Source organism: Medicago sativa, chromosome 8, assembly GCF_051527215.1.
Source record: "Medicago sativa cultivar Bolivia chromosome 8, Bolivia_mono, whole genome shotgun sequence".
Lineage (NCBI taxonomy): Eukaryota > Viridiplantae > Streptophyta > Magnoliopsida > Fabales > Fabaceae > Medicago > Medicago sativa.
This window is the reverse complement of record NC_140756.1, coordinates 57371391-57389079: the sequence shown is the minus strand read 5'-3', so window position 1 is coordinate 57389079 and position 17689 is coordinate 57371391. Positions and strand designations below refer to the sequence as shown.

General features: G+C 34.8%; 1 protein-coding gene and 1 pseudogene across 3 annotated transcripts; both read left to right on the top strand.

Moving 5' to 3' along the window:
* Positions 1-4167: 4167 nt before the first annotated feature.
* LOC146899842 (uncharacterized) lies at positions 4168-9017 on the top strand (annotated as a pseudogene). Its single transcript, XR_015022593.1, has 7 exons — positions 4168-4396; positions 4480-4653; positions 4753-4926; positions 6246-6443; positions 8169-8266; positions 8349-8527; positions 8589-9017. The product of XR_015022593.1 is annotated as an uncharacterized LOC146899842 (transcript).
* Positions 9018-11457: 2440 nt separating this feature from the next.
* LOC146899841 (IAA-amino acid hydrolase ILR1-like 1) lies at positions 11458-15029 on the top strand. Of its 2 annotated transcripts, XM_085735198.1 has the most exons (5): positions 11458-11475; positions 11620-11697; positions 12587-12873; positions 13962-14087; positions 14164-15029. In XM_085735198.1, the coding sequence occupies exons 2-5, from the start codon at positions 11640-11642 to the stop codon at positions 14917-14919; spliced, it is 1227 nt and encodes a 408-aa protein (XP_085591324.1). In that variant the 5' UTR covers positions 11458-11475; positions 11620-11639; the 3' UTR covers positions 14920-15029. The 2 variants fall into 2 exon arrangements, with proteins under 2 accessions (XP_085591324.1, XP_085591323.1); XM_085735197.1 differs by lacking the exons at positions 11458-11475; positions 11620-11697 and having other exon boundaries at positions 12496-12873.
* Positions 15030-17689: the final 2660 nt, after the last annotated feature.

Sequence of the window (17689 nt, the reverse complement as noted above, 5' to 3'; positions counted from 1 at the left end):
CCCAAACCACCAACCTCCTTACTCAAACAAACAGAATTCCAATCAACCCATGTTATTTTCCTATGGTCCTCACCCCCCCCCCCCCCCCCCCCAAAAAAAAAACAATTTAAAATAGATTCATTAGAGGAGACAATACCTGCCAGAGCCTTGAAGAAGGAAAGAGCATAAACAGGCAGAGATGACAGAACATACTTCAGCAGAACCAGACGGCCACCCAACGATAAATGTTTTGATTTCCACCCCGACAGTCTAGACTTAATGCGATCAATTAAGGGAGCCCAAAAAGACAGACGTGTCGCGTTACCACCAATAGGCAGCCCCAAATATACAAAAGGAAGAGCACCAACCCTGCAATTCAAAACCCTAGCGGCCTCTGCTAACCACGACCTCTCAACATTTACACCGACCAACTGACTTTTTGAAAAATTCACCTTCAACCCAGACAAGGATTCAAAAAGCATAAGAGCAGCCCACATTCCCCTGACATTAGCCCAAGATTTCTCACCCAAAATTAGAGTATCATCCGCAAATTGCAAGTGTGAAACAACAACTGGATCACCTCTCCCAATCTGATAGCCTGTAAAAAGATTAGTAGCAGACAATGACTCCATCAGCACATGGAATCCCTCTGCAGCCAAAAGGAATAAGAAAGGGGACAAGGGGTCACCTTGCCTCAACCCCCTATCCATCGAAAACTCCGCCGTAGGCGACCCATTAACCAAAACAGATGCAGTTGCTGTTCCTATGCATTCTTTTATCCACTTCCGCCAAAGAGTCGGAAACCCCATTAAATTCATAACCTCATCCAAATATCCCCAATCGATCAAATCATAAGCTTTCTCAAAATCAACCTTGAAAAGTAAAAGCTCCTTATTACACTTACGGGCCTCATCAACAACTTCATTAGCAACTAGAATGTCATCCAGAATCTGTCGACCTTTAATGAACGCCGACTAAGAGTCTGATATAACCAATCCCATAACCGAACGCAATCTATTAGCAAGGACCTTCGATAAAATCTTGTACATGCTTCCCACCAATGAAATGGGTCTGAAATCATTCAACCGTTGAGGGCTATCCACCTTTGGGATAAGAGCAATGAAGATGCTATTTATCCCTTTGGCCAGCCTACCGTTCCTATGGAATTCAACAAGAAAACGCATCACATCTTCCTGAAGTAGATAATATAGTCACAAGGAAGGGGGGGTTTGAATTGTGACCCTTTTAAAAATTAAACCTGTCACTTAAAATTTTATTCTCAAGTTGAAAACTTGGAATGGTTAAGTTAACTGACAGACTTCAGAACGTTCTGAAGTGTTAGTCTGAAAAACAGTTTAAACAGTTAAGTTAATTAAATGTGTTTGTGTGTGTGTTGTGTTTACTGAAATTAAAGAGTAAAGAGAAGAGAAGAAAGGCACACAGAAATTTATAGTAGTTCACCCAATGTGGGCTAGTCTACTCCTCACAGTTTTGTGAGATTTTCCACTATGATGCTTGAGATAACTTCTCAAATCCTGCACCGTACAACTCTGTTCACCTGAACAATTACACAACCTGTATTCTCTAAGCCTCAGCAGGCTTGCACCTTTCTTGCTAAGTTACCTACTTAGACTTTACACCTTTCTGCTCAACCTAATACTTTAGTACCCTTAAAGCTAGATGAGACTTTGTTTACAATTTGTATGGAGTTTGAATGATATAGATCAGACAAATGATAAATGGAGGAAGAGATTTATCTTTAAAAAGATAAGAGAAATATTGATGTACACTTTGAAGACTTCTTGGAATCTTTGTGATGATCAATGTTTTTGCTAAAGCTTCAAACACTCTTATGTTGTTTTCTTGTATGCTTTGCAAAGGTGTGTGTTATGCTGAGGCCTTTATCTCTTTTTATAGAGTTTCTTGAACCTTTGTAGCCGTTGGAGAGTGTCCACTGGTCTTGTGCCACGTGTCATGGGACCCACCAACTTACACTTGAATTCTGGGCAAAACTGATATACTTCAGAATGTTGTTGTGTTCTTGAGAATACTTCAGAATGTTGTTGTGTTCTTGAGAATTTTCCAGAATATTGTTGTGTTCTTGATGATCTTCATCTGGGTTCATGTGAATTGACGGTCAGATGTGCATCTGGGCTTTTTGCAGATGAATGTCACATGAATTTCTGGGTTGTACTTGAAGATTTGCTTTGTACGACTTCAGAATGTTCCTTGGTCAGATTTTCTTTGCAATCTGCCTTGGAACAAGTGCAGGATCTCATAAAGTGGAGCTGTCACTTTCATTCCATGCTTTAGGGGATTTGGTTTGCTTTGTACAGTACCAACTCCCTTATGTGTCGAAATCTTGTTGAAAAAGATTTGATCTTGCTTTTGTCTTTGCCTTTTTCTTTCCAACAACTATACTGTTCATGTCAGAAAAAGCATGGAGCAGGATCGAACTTTCTGAACTCAGGGGACTTCAGAATGTTCCTTTTTGTTTCACTTAGGATGATTTGTAAGACTTTCATTTGATGTAATCAAATCCTAATAGTGAAACATTTATGAAGTGCAGCTTAGAAAACATCTAGGATGATATTCTTGATGGAATATTCCTGATGTTTTGTACTTCAAATGTTCATAGTCTTGAATGAACATTGAAGATGCCCTCTTTGACTTTAATCAATTAAATGCCTTTATTCCTTGATTGATATTAGTCATTGTACTTTACTGGGCTTTTATTTAAGTCACGTAGACCTTGCATGTTCTTCATTTTGTTCATGAATATCTGGGCTTGGTTCTTGATGTTCATCATGAACAACCTTCTGAACTCTGTCCAACCTTCTGAACTCATTTTAACTTTCTGAACTCTGACTGAGTTCTTAAGTCTTTATGTCCTTTGATTCTTTGTTTCTTGGTATGAATTGAAACTTGTTCCTGTCTTAATTAACCACTCAAGAGCACAAGTTAAATACCAACAAATTAATCAAAGTCCATTAATTCCTTAATCATCAAGGTTTGTTATCTTTAAAATTATTTAGGGATTTTGCCTCAACACTTCCTTCAACAATTCCCAAAAATCTTTAATGAAACCAAAGGATATACCATCAGGTCCCGGACATTTATAATTTTCACAATCCCACACTGCTGCCTTCACTTCCTCAACTGAGAACGGCTTCACCAAGCCGACCCCTTCACAATAAGACAAAGAGCGAAACTGGAGGCCAGCCATACTAGGGCGCTCTACCAAGCTGGATTGAAAATGAGATGAAAAATGATTATAAATAGCACTGCGAACATTTTCAACCCCTTCCACCAGCACCCCATTCACTAAGAAACAAGACACCGCATTCCTTCTCCTCCTATTAGACATAATTGCATGAAAGAATTTTGAATTAGCATCCCCTTCACTAAGCCATTGAGCCCTCGACTGCTGCCAACAAATACTATTATTTATCCGAGATAAAGAGAACAACTCCTCAGATAACCCATGGAGCTCCTCCACCTCCTCATCATCTAAAACAACAGACTCTCCTTTTTAGATCAAAAGCTGTAATTTTATCCTTCAAAGACAATATTTTTGCTGGTAAATTCTGAGCATGAAGCTGATGCCAGCCTTTTAACGCTATTTTAAGTAACTTAAATTTTTCCTTCAGCACATAACCTCCCCAGCCAGTAACAATGAAAGAGTTCCACTGTTCACGAACAAAAGCTTTATACCCCGGGAACTTCTCCCAACACTTTAACATGCGAAGTTGAAATCCTTCATCAGTAGAAAATGATACTTTCCTATAAAACTGTTCACTGTTCACACTTTTCCTATAAAAATTTTCATCAACATTTTTAGTCACTATAAAATTTTCAATCAGCATTTTTAGTCCCTATAAAATTTTTCCATCAGCATTTTTAGTCCCTTAAATGCTTAAGAAAAATGTCACAGGGACTAAAAAATGTGATTTTATTTTGTAGGGACTAAAAACAAAATTGTGAATATTTATAGGGACTAAAAACTTAATTAACCCAATTTATTTTATTGAAAAATTAAATTGATACTTTCAAAAGTTATAGGACCAACTTATACGTCAATAAATTAAAAAAAAATTAATCAAAACTTATTCTATTACATGTGTTTCTCAGCACTTAACTATCGAGATGATATTTTCGTCTTTTATATGTGTTTCTCTGCACATGTGTCAACAACAATTTACAATGAACTTTATCATAACCAAAGAAGTTGATGTAAAAACCAAGTTTGACAACCACGTCACAAGTGACGGTGTAAAACACAGAAACAAGAAGAGTGTGAAACAACATAGCTCACTCTTTGATCAAAGTAAGAAAGCACTCAACCATGTCTTCTCTTCTCCTTCCACCTTCCTTCCACTCTATCTCCTTCTCCTTTTCACCTTCCTTTCTCTCCACGGTAACTTTCCTATTCACACCCCCTTTCTCTCATTTTTCATTTTCATCTCATAATTCATCATTTTTTTTCTTTCTTTTTTTCAGTTCAAGCAAAGCTCGTCATTCCCGAACAAGGTTACACCATCACCACCATACTCGACGGTCGCAAGCTTCACATAAACCCTTTCTCCATTCACCAACAACCCATTTCCTCTGATCTCATCCTCCTTGATTCTACAAACAGCACTTTCCACACCGTCCAATTACCAATTTCCCAAGGTTCGTTTTTTTTTTTTTGCTTTTTTGTTTTCTATAAAGTTTTGATTTTTTTTTTGGGTTTTTAATTATTTCTATTTTGATTGTGTTTTTGTGTTGCAGAAAGTGTTTTCAAGAGGTTTTCTGGAAATGGGTCACCTGGATATGAAGATGGTGATGTGGGTTTAGCTAGGTTTAATAAACCTAGAAGCTTTGCTGTTGATTTTAGAGGGAATGTTTATGTTGCTGATAGGGTTAACAAGGTGATAAGGAAAATCAGTACTAACGTATGTTTTGGTTCCATCTTGTTTGTGTTGATTGTTTTTGCATATAAAGTTTCAGTCTTTAGGTTTATGAAATTGGTTTGGACTGGAAATTGTTTGTGTTAGTTCTATTTTGGATGCATAGTTGCATGTGAAGAGAGAGATCAGTTGAAGTGATAAGCAACCTCAAAATTTTCTTAGATGAATGAGAATTAGTCTCAAGTGAATAGGCAAATATTGTTCCTCAAATTAAAAAAAATTCATCATTGAAATTGTAAATGTAAGTCAAAATAGCGATTATGTTGACTTGTACCAGGAGGGACAATGACATGACACGTTTACTGAATACGTGACCGCTTTATGCTGATCCCACATCAATGCGACCACACCATGAACTAATTTTCCTTTGAAATTAAGGTTTTCTAGGGATTAATTTTGCCAATAGTTAGTCCATGCACAATCGCAGTTATTGATAAACGAATCCTCAAGATGACCTAACGTGTCGGATCAACATTTGTAGTTAACGTGTCACACCATAGCTTCTAAAAACACAAGTCAACAAAGAGACCATTTCGAATGTCGTTCTACAATTTCCAGAATGTATTTACCAATTCGCAAATGTGAGGGACTATATTGACTGATGTTTACAATTTCGAGGACTAATTTGCTTAACCAATAAATTAGTCTCAAGCTCAAAATTGACAATTGATAATCGTTATTAAATGCGTTGTTGCGGTGGTGAATCCAAGTATTTCTAGTGTTTTGACCGAGAGCTAGACACTTATCCCTTGAGGTATGTCTCCCACCAGTCAGGGACGGATCCAGAAACCAATCGGACGGGGGGCTGTTTTCTTTTAACAATAACAATAATTTTTTTGTTTTTTTGTTTTGTGGTCGAAGTGGCATACATCACTTAAAACTTAGACATACAATTGTGATGTCCTAGATTCAAACTAAAACGAAGATGTCAAGCCTATTCAAAGAGAAAGATTTTATTTTTAGAAAAGACAAAACCTGATAACATTTTCACTAAATTAGTCGGTTAATTTCATTGTAAGAATCTACATTAGCTTTGTTAGCATGAATAATTGAAACTATCTACTAACATGCAGGGGGTGTTCCCCCCCCCCCCCCCCCCCCCCGGCGCGAATCCGTCCCTGGGTGCCACCAGTTGATGTTCTATATGCACATGTTTGATATCAGTCTCTTTACCACATGCTTAAGAGTTAAGACACTCAGTTAACTTGGGGTGGCGATCTTTCTAAATTTTAAGATGGCTGATAGATATATTTTTTAAGCAAATAATGCAAATAATAATGAACATCCCTTTTGTCTATTTTGGTCATTGACTAGGTGTCACCACAATTGCTGGTGGGTCTTCAGAAAAGTCAAGCATCAAGGATGGACCAGCACAAAATGCATCATTTTCAAATGATTTCGAGCTAACATTCATTCCTGCCTTGTGTGCCTTACTGGTGTAGGATCATATGCACCAGTTGGTCCATCAGATTAATTTGAAGGAGGAGGACTGTACCCTTGGATCTAAATTTGGTGAGAATTTTGAATTTGAGGCATATTATAATATGAACTTTTCCTTTTCACGTTTTTTATGTTTTTTAATTTACTATTCTTATTCGGTTAAAGCAATTGCAAATGAGTTTTTTCTGCACAAATTAATAATTCGTAGAATGAACATTTTATTAAATCCATCATTGCACCGATTGATTGATTGCATTGTAAAATTTTAATTTTGCAGAGTCACAACTTTCAAGTTTGAAAATCCATCTTTGAAATTAATATCATATTGTTAAAAATATCATAATAGGTGATGCTTATACAATCAAATGTCTGAATTTTCTAAATTTAGGATGCAAGATCAACATAACAGCTTAAACAATCAAATGTCTGAATTTTCTAAATTTTGCATGCAAGATCAACATAACAATCACATGATATAATTAAGTGATTACTTGATCTAAAATTTTAATAAGGGATGTTTAAGTTTTGCACTAGTGTCTTGTTCATCCTAAACCAGACTAGAATTGTAGAATTGCTTGAGTGAATGCACAAACATATATTAGCTGCAGTATTATTAGGGGTGGACATACGGGCGGGTCGGGTGGGTTCGGGCTGGAAGTTGGCCACCGAATGAAACCGACGGGCTGCAAACATGAACTCACTCATGTCCGTTTGAAGTGTCGGTTTTATCGGGTATCGGTTTGGTCGGGTGTCGGGTTTGTCGGGTGGTTTGAAACGGATTAGATCTTTAAATAAAGGGTCATGTTAACTTGTGCCCTTAGGGCACATGTTAGCAACCCAAAAATGGAAATATTTTCTTAAATTTTGTGCATTCAATTATTGAAAAGTAAAAAAGTTAAAGTCATATGCATTAATTACAATAGAATATTTCTATTTTGAATCATTAATTTGTGCCTTGAGGGCACAAGTTAACATTTCCCTTAAATAAATGATAAAATCTGAGAATTTTTTCAGATCTTAACACAATGAAAAGAAGTCAGTTGCTATCATCAACTATAAATCCGTATCAGTTATCACATAACTTAGAAGAAAAATGAAAACTTTCAACAATAAAACAACAAAATCATGAAATGACTGAGATTTGAGAAGAGAAGGAGAAAAGGAAGATGATAATGGAGAAGGATGACAAAGGGGTATCTTTGTTTTCAAATCCATTTCCCTGGTGGAGTGAAGATGAAAGATATGGGATCTGCTGCTAGCTAGTTCTCAAAGAAGAAGGAATAGAGGTTTCAAAACAATTAATTGCAAATAATAATAATAAATGTAATATAGTTGTTTAGTGATATCATTTCACTTGTTATTTAATATAATAATAAATAAAAAGTTGTGTAATTGAGAGAGAGAAAGCCAACAGTTTTCAAATCAATAAAGTAGTGGTTTTGCAGTTGTGTGTCTCGAGAGAGGTATACAGTCTGGCTGTGGTTTTGAAATGTGAATAAAACAAAAAATTGCTGTGTACTCGGGCGGGTTCGGGCACCGCTGGGTTGGCTTTTGAAAACCGAACCCGCCCGTTCCAATCCGTCTGAAACCGAATTTCAATGAACAGTAACCCGACAACCTGCATCTACCCGCCCGTTTGGTCATTTTCCGGTTCGGTTTTCCGGGTTGGGTCGGTTCACGGGTTTTTGTCCACCCCTAAGTATTATTTCTTCTATTACATCCTCCATCTTGATCTTTGAAAAGATAAGATTATTAAACGTCGGCTATTATAATGAAAAAGCTATCTGTTTTAAACAGGGCTTGGTGCAGTTATGACATGGACTCTAGGGTTAGGACTATCTTGTATACTCGGCCTAGTGATTGGCGTTGTGATCCGCCCTTATATCATCCCTCATGTAAGTTACTCCCAACTTCTTATGAAGATTTTATGTAGCAACATGCTTATTTCCACCAATTCTAACTGAACTATGTAGACAGGAACACACCAGCCGTTGCCATTTCACCGCGACATGGAAGCATTGCCAAACCAATCTGGGGAAGCTAGTACTGACAGTCTACTCCGGCATCAAAAGCGCAGTTGCTAGCTGCAGTTGCTCCTCGGTTTTCACGGTCACAATGAGACTTTGGAAATTGAGTCTTTCTCTTCTTGTTCTCGTGTGTTGCTAGCTGCAGTTGGTCCTCGGTTTTCACGGTCACAATGAGACTTTGGAAATTGAGTCTTTCTCTTCTCGTTCTCGTGTTTAATATTGACTTTGTTTCTCCATGGCGGCCGCACTTGGAGTCGGTGTCTTTGCTAGATTTAGATGCTTACAATAGTGGTGAGATATCAAAGTCAAGTAAGTATTTTGACCAATTGAAAGATTTGATGAGTTTTGATGAACACCTAATGGATTCAACCAAGGAAACCTTAAACCAAGGAAAGGGTACCAGTGTCAGGACCAGACCTAAAGATAGTAACATTCTTCATCAAGAATCATCTGCTTCTAATTTGGGAATTGTGAAGAGGAGATGAAGTTTGTATTTTGTATGATGGTACTGTTTTATGTAAATAGTATGCAAATATTTTGTCATCTAGAATTATCTTTATGTTAACAATTCTTCACATTGCACTTTCATCGTATATTTATATTTAGATGATAACCACAAGATAGTATCATGATTATTACATTACATGTAACCAAAAAAAAAGATTATTACATTACATGGTTAAATTCTAAACTGTTACAAGATTTCAGAACCAGCTAAACAAACTATCTGGGCCATTTTGGGTAGGCTTAAATTGGGTTACGAGTTTTTTGACCTGTGCTAAAAAGTGGTTTAAAATGGGTTTTGAAAATCATGTTCGATGGTTGCTCAATAGGCCTCTTAAAATTGCTCAGGTTTTTTAAAAAAAGTTGATTGAGTGTTACGACCCGATCAAGGTTTACACAAAAAACTGTTCGGAACTTGGGACTCGATCAATTGAGCAGTTTGAGCAATCATCATTTTAAGTTATTAGTTTGTGTTTATACCAGCTGTGGGTTTGGAGAGTTGGCTAGTCATATAATATCTTTATTTAAAATAATCTTTTAAGTTATTAGTGGAGATAAAATAATAATAGCATCAACAATAACGATGGTTAAAAAGGTATTTCATTTGTGTCTGTCTCGTTATATTGACTTCCTAGGCAAAACTTACGTCTTCTACTTATGTGATTGCATTTTTATTTTCAATTTTAATTACGAATAAATATGTTTTTGTTCCCTATAAATATGTCAACTTTTCATTTTAGTCCCTCTAAAAAATTTCTTCAACTTTTAGTCCCTAAAAAATTTTCCATCTTTACTTTTGGTCCCTCTTTTAAAGTAAAATCATATGTAGAATTCATATTTTTGAATAAAATTTTGCAGAAAAATTCATAATATTATAAGAATCTCTCCCAAAAAAAATTTAAATTTTTTAACAAAACATGAATTTAATATGAATTTTTATATTTTTGACAGTTAAAAATTCACATTTAATTTATGTTTAGTTAAAAAAATTCTAATTTTTTTTGGGAAATTGTTTTACAATATAATACACATTTCTGCACAATTTCATTAAAAAATACAAAAATTAACTTAAAAATAGGGACCAAAAGTAGCAATTGAAAATTTTATAGGGAGTAAAAGTTGAAGGAAAATTTTAGAGGGACTAAAACGAAAAGTTGATATATTTATAGGGACTAAAAAATATTTAACCCTTTTAATTATCAATATCAACGTCCTAAATTGAACGACTAAACTCCTAAAATTGATACACTCCTCCGATCTTAAATAAAAGCAAAAAGTCAAATGTATTTGGTTTAAATTTAAATCAAATACATTTTACTTTTTGCTTTTGTTTGATATCGGATAGTGGTGTGAAAGTGATAGTGACAAGATTGTTGTTCACATAACCTATATGGGAGACCTGATGAAAAATTATTAAACGATCCAACATATATATATATATATATATATATATATATATATATATATATATACACACGCAAAGACTCAATATTAGAAGACTTAATATTATAAGAATTATATGTATGTATAATGATAATAATTGGACTAGAAGAGTGTATAATGAAAATAGCTGGAACCAATTCGTGTCATTAGGGGAAATAAAGGAAACTGGATCCTTTGTTTTGGAATGAGATAATTGAACTAAAGAGTGTATTTTTTTTAGAAAGCCTAGCTCTACTAGGAGTATTTTCAAACTCAAATTATAGGTACTTATTTGCTAAATGAAGAAAGTATGATAAAAAAACAAGGTCGGTGCAGTGTATGCTATCAAGTGTCATTTTTAGCTGAACTAGCATATGAAAGGAAAGAAATTTGATTTTTTAACCTAAAAATTCGAATTTTATTTGATTTTTTTATTAATAATTTCAAGACATCAATTAAACATTCTACAAACCTAAAAAAACGTGTTATATAAAAGCTTCATTTTAGTTTAAACTTCACAAAAAATATGACTAAATAAGTTGTTATCCTTTCTATAGGAAAATGTAATGTTGCTTTCTTTACATGAAATATAGAAAATGTATCTATAAAAAGTGGAATTTAGAAAATATGACCAAATAACTTCACAAAGAGTGGGTGTGCTTTCATTGTCACGAGTCATTATGGGATCATGTATATGTATGAGAAAACAAAATACACATGACAAATTCTCTCAAAAAAAAAAAAATACACATGACAAACTTAAAATTGATACCATAGAGTTTTTATTCAATCTCATGTCAAAAAAAGAGTGCTTGCATGGGGTGGTTGAATGAATGTGTGTGGAGAGAGGAAAATGTAGTGCTTTGATCTTCATATAGGTAGGAAAAAATTGTATGAGAAAAGATGAAAACGTTGTTTTGTTGTTCAATTATGTCATCATTCTTCATAATTAGGGTAGTGGTGTTGGTTTTAATTGAAGAGTTTCAACTTTCAAGTTGTGGGGTTAAGAAATAAATTAATTGTTGAAAATGACAATAATGTTTTACTTTTACATGCTGGACACTACCACCTTTTTTGTGTGTGAGCGCGAAAAGACTAAAAATATACTCACTACTTCACTCTGCCAAAGATAGTACTACTTACTTCAGAAGGTATGCATTGAATTGTTCTTCTACTTAATAATAAAATAAAATTAATTAAAATTCAGAAAAAGTGAAAAAGAAAATTATAAAACCTTCTTCAAGTAACTGGTTATTCCATTGACACTAAAATAAGTGCTTTTTTTTTTTTTGTAGATCATTTCAACCTCAAAACCATGAGAAAGAAAATATGGTTTTTTCTTTGCCTAGCTTTCATGGAATGCTGCTGTATTGGTATGTTTGGTTATTTTCTCCTTCTACTTATTCTGATGTTATATCTATTTTTTTTCATTCTTGTTTTTGTTCTTCATCATTCTCTTCATATAAAAATGCTAACTTGATGGTTGCATTTTTCTTGAAGAGTCTAGTTTAGCAGATCTTATTGTTTTTCTGATACATTGATGCTAACTGATAAATTAAATATTTGTTTTCCATTTTTTTGTTTTTACTTTTTTGATTTGTCATTGGAAATTACTATTTTTGTCTGGGGAGGTAAAAATGGTGACTTGTGTTGTGTTACTTTTACAGAGAAAATAAATGGAATAGTATTTGACTCTTGAGCAAGAGAAAGCGTGCTTAAAGCTCTTCTTTGTAATCTTATCATGTGAAAGATAACTAAAATAAAGTACTCAAAACAAACCAATCTTCACTTTTCATCTTGTAATGTAGTAAACAGATAAAGGGAAAACTTGATTTTTTAGCACTTTGGTTTTCTATGTTTTTGTTAAGCTCTTTTAACCTTTTGTTGAGTTACAATTCTGAGTATTGTGATGGAATATTTGCTGTATCTCATTTAAGCCATTATTTGTAATCTATTTGGTTTAAACCCTAACTAAACACATACTGTGTTAGTATTTTGGTTTTGCAAACCAGGACAGTTTTTTTACTTTGAAAAGGTAGATGAAGCAAAAGAGCGATAGTGTTCTATAATTTACTCACTTCCCTCATGCTAGAATTCCTAGATAGTCTAAAACTTTATAAATATCTGAGGCATATATAAAATGATGAGATCATTTTCTTTTAATGATTTGCTCTTTTACCACATGAATGATGGACCTAAACATGAATCATCTAAGACTTACTCTCTTGCTTATCTTCACATACTTATCTTTTTATTTTGAAGCAAATGAATGTTCAAACCAAACTTCATCACTGGAAAATCAGATTGTTGAGGTTGCTAACAACCCCAACACAGTGAAATGGATGAAGCAAATAAGAAGAGAAATCCATGAATATCCAGAACTTGGATATGAGGAATTCAAGACAAGTTCTGTGATAAGGCGTGAGCTTGACAAGTTAGGTGTATCTTATCAATGGCCTGTTGCTAAAACTGGAGTTGTAGCTAAAATCGGTTCTGGATTTCCTCCTTTTATTGCTCTTAGAGCTGACATGGATGCTTTGCCAATCCAGGTATGTACGTAAGAAAAATATAAATGTTGCAAAAGGGTTTTGTTCTCTGTTACTTTTGTACATTTTGATTGTCATGATCATGAGGCTTATGCTTTTGCTATCATTGCCTTATGATTAATTTGTTTTTTTTTATTTTTGCTCTGTTTTTGATATAGCTTGCCACTTCTTGTGCTCTAGCTAGATTATACATTTTGTTTGTACTTCCATGTGATATAGCTTGGCACTTCTTTGTTTACAATTTATGATCATCCATGCATATTTGGAATCATGGTGAGTTTGTCGAAATTAAAATCGCTGTGGAAGACTGACTCTACCAAACTCATTGTCAATCAAAACATGCAGAAACATGAAGGACATTTGTATGTTTGCATGTTTGTTTTTGTATGATATAATGCTATGGATTGTGCATGCAACTGTTGATCTTTGTAAAAAATTTGGGGAATAAAATTGAAAAGGAAGTCAACAAAGTAGTTAAATATTTACTGCTCATATAGGTAGGCAAAAATTGTATAAGAAAAGATGAAAACGTCGTGGGGTGTTGGTTTTAATTGAAGCGTTTCAGGTTGTAGGGTTCATTTTGTTGTTTGATGATAAAAACAGGAAAATTAAGGCACCTGCATTAATTATGAAGTTTGTCTTGTCATGTAATTGAGAATGGAGAAAGAAAGAGTGGCAAATTTCGGTCTGCTACCGCATTTGCAGCCTCAATATAAAAGATTTTGAGGTCTCTGCAATGACATCGCAACTGCCCGCAATATCACGGTTTCAGCATGACCGTGATTGGAATTTAAAAACATGATAGTGTCATCCTCTTACTATGTCCTATAACATCTGATTTGTTTTTATATTGCAAGTTGGTGTCACTTAAAATAAGATTAATCAATATAACCTCATTAGGTGAGTGAAGGGGGTCTGATAGTTTAATATTACCATTTACAATTGCAGTACTTTCAACGCTTGTAGTAAGCCAAGTATACAGGTGGTTTAATCTTCTAGGACTAATTTGGCCGTAATTGCTACCAAGAAATATAGCATAATATGTTTGTTCCTGTCAAATCCTTAATCTGGTATATACTTCCTGCCAACAGGAACTTGTTGATTGGGATCATAAGAGCAAAGTAGATGGGAAAATGCATGCTTGTGCACACGATGCCCATGTTGCGATGCTTCTCGGTGCTGCAAAGATACTGCAAGAAATGAAAGATAAATTAAAGGTAAAGTGGAATTGGAAATTTTTTAAATGAGCTTTATGGTAAATCTTCCATTGAAAACTAAATCCTTCACATGCAGGCTACTGTTGTTCTTATATTCCAACCAGCTGAGGAAAAAGGCACCGGAGCGAAGCTGATGGTTGAAGAGAATGTGCTTGACAAAGTGGAGGCAATCTTTGGCATTCATTTAATGGCACAGAATTTACTCCCCCAAGGTGTAGTCGCATCGCGGCCTGGCGAATTCGGAGCAGGCTACGGAAGCTTTCTTGTCAAAATCGAAAGCGATCAACAATGCCTCCATCCAGTTTTAGCGGTTGCTTCCTCAGTGATAAGTCTGCAACAAATAGTGTCAAGGGAGGTCGACCCATTGGATTCCCAGGTGGTCACGGTTGCAATGGTTCATTCAGGGACCGATGACTCAGTGACATTCGGAGGGACCTTCAGAGCATTTGGAAGACAGAGCTTCAACGATCTTAGAAGAAGAATAAAAGAGATCATACAAGGGCAAGCAGGTGTATACATGTGCTCTGCAGAGGTTGATTTTGAGAGTAAAGACCATGCAACAATTCCTCCAACAATCAATGATGAGGGAGTATACCAACTAGGAAGGAAAGCTGCAAGTATGATAGTTGGAGAGGAAAATGTGAGACTGGCTCCCAAGATCAGTGCCAGTGAGGATTTTGCATTCTACCTGGAAAAAGTGCCTGGGACATTTTTCGGGTTAGGAAGCAATTCAAATCCCTCCGCCCATAGTCCATACTTTTCCTTAGATGAGGAAGCCCTTCCTATTGGTGCTGCAGTCCATGCAGCATTTGTACTTTCATATCCGGCTTAAAGTGTAATAATCATCAATCAGTATAACATGTTTGGGCATTGAATAAATTGTTATTAACGCTTGTAGAATGAATATCTTTAGAAGTCTTAGTGAATGATTCACTTTTTATATGTGTGCTTGTTATCAGAATAAGTAATCTAGATTTAGAAAATAAATTTGGTAAACTTCAAGGTGGAAGTTAAGGAATTCAAATTTATAATTTACTAGCTCTTGATATCTATTCATTGTGTTGAATGTTGTCTTAGATATTGAGGACTTTATACACATTTAGAATATAAATGTTAATATTCTAGTAGTTGGAACTTGTAAGTATATGATTGATAGTTGTGCCAAAATGAAGTAAAAGTATGGTATAAGAGGTTTGCAGGATTTTTGTATATTGTTTTAATCACTTTTAAAGTTAAGAATATTGTCCAAAATACTATAGATGAGTTATAATGTATTGAATAAGCTTAGTTGTTAGTTTGATTAAGATTGACAGATACATTATTCAAGTATAGTCTTACTATTTGAAATACTTAAGATACAGAAAGGAAACCATCTCTTCTCATGGTTATGGTTAAGGTGTGAAAATGGTAGGATATATAAAATCTTTATGAGATCTTGTTATGAATTATATCCGTATCTGTTAAAGAGAGGAATTATTAGCGGATGCAACCTTATGTGTAAGTGGGTGTGGGGAATGTGATATTGTTAACCACTTATTATTTGAATGCCGTCTTTTCTACAGTTTGGTGGAGGGTTTATTTGTGGCTTGGTGTCACGGCAACAATCAGCAATTAGACTCGGAAGTACTTTGAACAATTTGCAAGTGTATCAGGTGGGAGTAATTCTGATCAAAATATGGAGAAGAGATAATGTGATAAGTGGGATTTTTGGCATGACCAGAATAATGGCACAGTGGAAAGAAAGGTTGACGTGGTTGTTGTGTTGTAATATGAAGAATGGGTGCGAAATAGTATGTGTAACAAAGGATACAAGGCAAGGAGGAAGGAACAACATCTGCTGGAGCGGAACAGGTAGCAAGTTGAAAATGATAAAGACAAGGAGCGATGACAATAGAAGCTGTGGAACAGTTAAACAAAAATCAGTGCAGTAGACCATTTGTTGTATCAAAATTATGCAGAGGTGACTTTTCGAAGTGGAAAACAAAATGCTCTGGTTTTTATCTTTAAGAATAGAAACTATTTTGCTGAAATATTTTCCGTGAACATGGCATTTGGTGATAATTTGGGTATTTTATATTTGGGCAAGGTGCATTAGAGGTACTGATCGTTGGGTTAAATTACAAATGGAGAGGATCTTAACTCCTGATCGTTTATGATTATAGGAGAAATGATTTTTGAGGTAAAACTTTTGATGTCGCATACAGTGTTCTATGATTTTTGTGTATTTTTAAAATGTGTGTAAGTTGTAGAAAATAAAAAGTAAGATATATATAGATAAACACATACATTGCTTGTATTTTGATGTTAAAATAACATAGCTCATATTTATAGGGGTCCTTGTCAATTGAAGTTTGAAGTTACGTCTGTGGTTCCCTGATCTTAGATGTAATGGTGCACCTGTAATTTACCGAGAAGATTGTGGAGGACTGTAATGTATAGGGGGTTTTGTGTGCGCTTAGAAATAGAACTATTATGCTTGGTCTTTATTTCTTATTTCATAGTTTTTGATTACTCTGTAATGTTGAGCTAGAGGTTGGAGAAATTCAAAAGGATTCTTGTGTTATCAATGCAAATAATTTGTCTTGTATAATACTTGAATTACGTGAGTGATATGGAAACAAAGTAGTTAAGCAAGCCTACCAATGCTCTGACACTTCATTGAATAATACCATGTGATACTGATTGTTTCTCTTTTGTTCTTGTTTTAGAATTTGTGTATATTTTATTCATCAAATTGTTGATGCAAGTTAGTTCAGTCCTTAAACCGGATACCGATTATTTATAAAAAAGGAGATGCTGCAAATGGAATTTCTTCTATGAAGAAAAATGGACTTGGACCAATCTATACATCTAGGAAGTGAAGTGAAATTTCAAGAAAAGATAGTATATCTGAATTCCGAAATACTGAATTTGGTCTTGTATTGAATTATAGTCAAAAGATTTCTTGTACAATAGTATTGAGTTTAATCTAAAAGAAATCATGTGAACAAGTACCTGACGAAAGAAACCATATTGAATCATTCTATGAAGCTATGGGAGGGTATGCACGACGTTTGATGACGGTACCTTCCAACCATGAACAAGGATGTGATGTCTGTGTTCAGGTATTCGTGGTTGTTTATGCTGCCATCCAGAAGGCTGGTGACCAAGGTTTAAGCATGGGAGAAATTTCCCAAATTATAAACTTGCCAGGTATAGATGCTTTGAAATTTAACCTAGTATGTGATTGGCTTAAAATTGATAAAAGAAATTCAAATATTCAACTTCTAGTTTGTTTATCGTTTTATGGCTTTATGTTTTTTAGGAGAAGACGTAGATGGACTGATTGTTGATGCTCTTCAAGCAGTTGGAAAAGCCTTAAAAGGTCCTCCATCCTCCTTGTCCCAATTGTTTATAGCATGTTTGGATTTTTTTTAGTTTGCAAATCACTGTCGGATCAAATGGAAAAACAACGTTTTGTCACTTATATCCAACAATGGTTTGCGACCAAAATCATGTTCAAACCTATTATTTAAACTGGACTTTTGTCTTGTCTTAATAAATCCATAGTACCACTAGTTGAAGAAGCGGGACAAAAACCGATGTAAAATTAACATGTTAGT

Excerpts from the sequence above, each read along its gene's own strand:
- LOC146899841 (XM_085735197.1), top strand. The coding sequence starts at position 12,511 with ATGATGGACCTAAACATGAATCATCTAAGACTTACTCTCTTGCTTATC. Across the intron at positions 12,874-13,961 it reads TGGATGCTTTGCCAATCCAG|GAACTTGTTGATTGGGATCA; the intron begins GTATGTACGTAA and ends TCCTGCCAACAG. Across the intron at positions 14,088-14,163 it reads AAATGAAAGATAAATTAAAG|GCTACTGTTGTTCTTATATT; the intron begins GTAAAGTGGAAT and ends CTTCACATGCAG.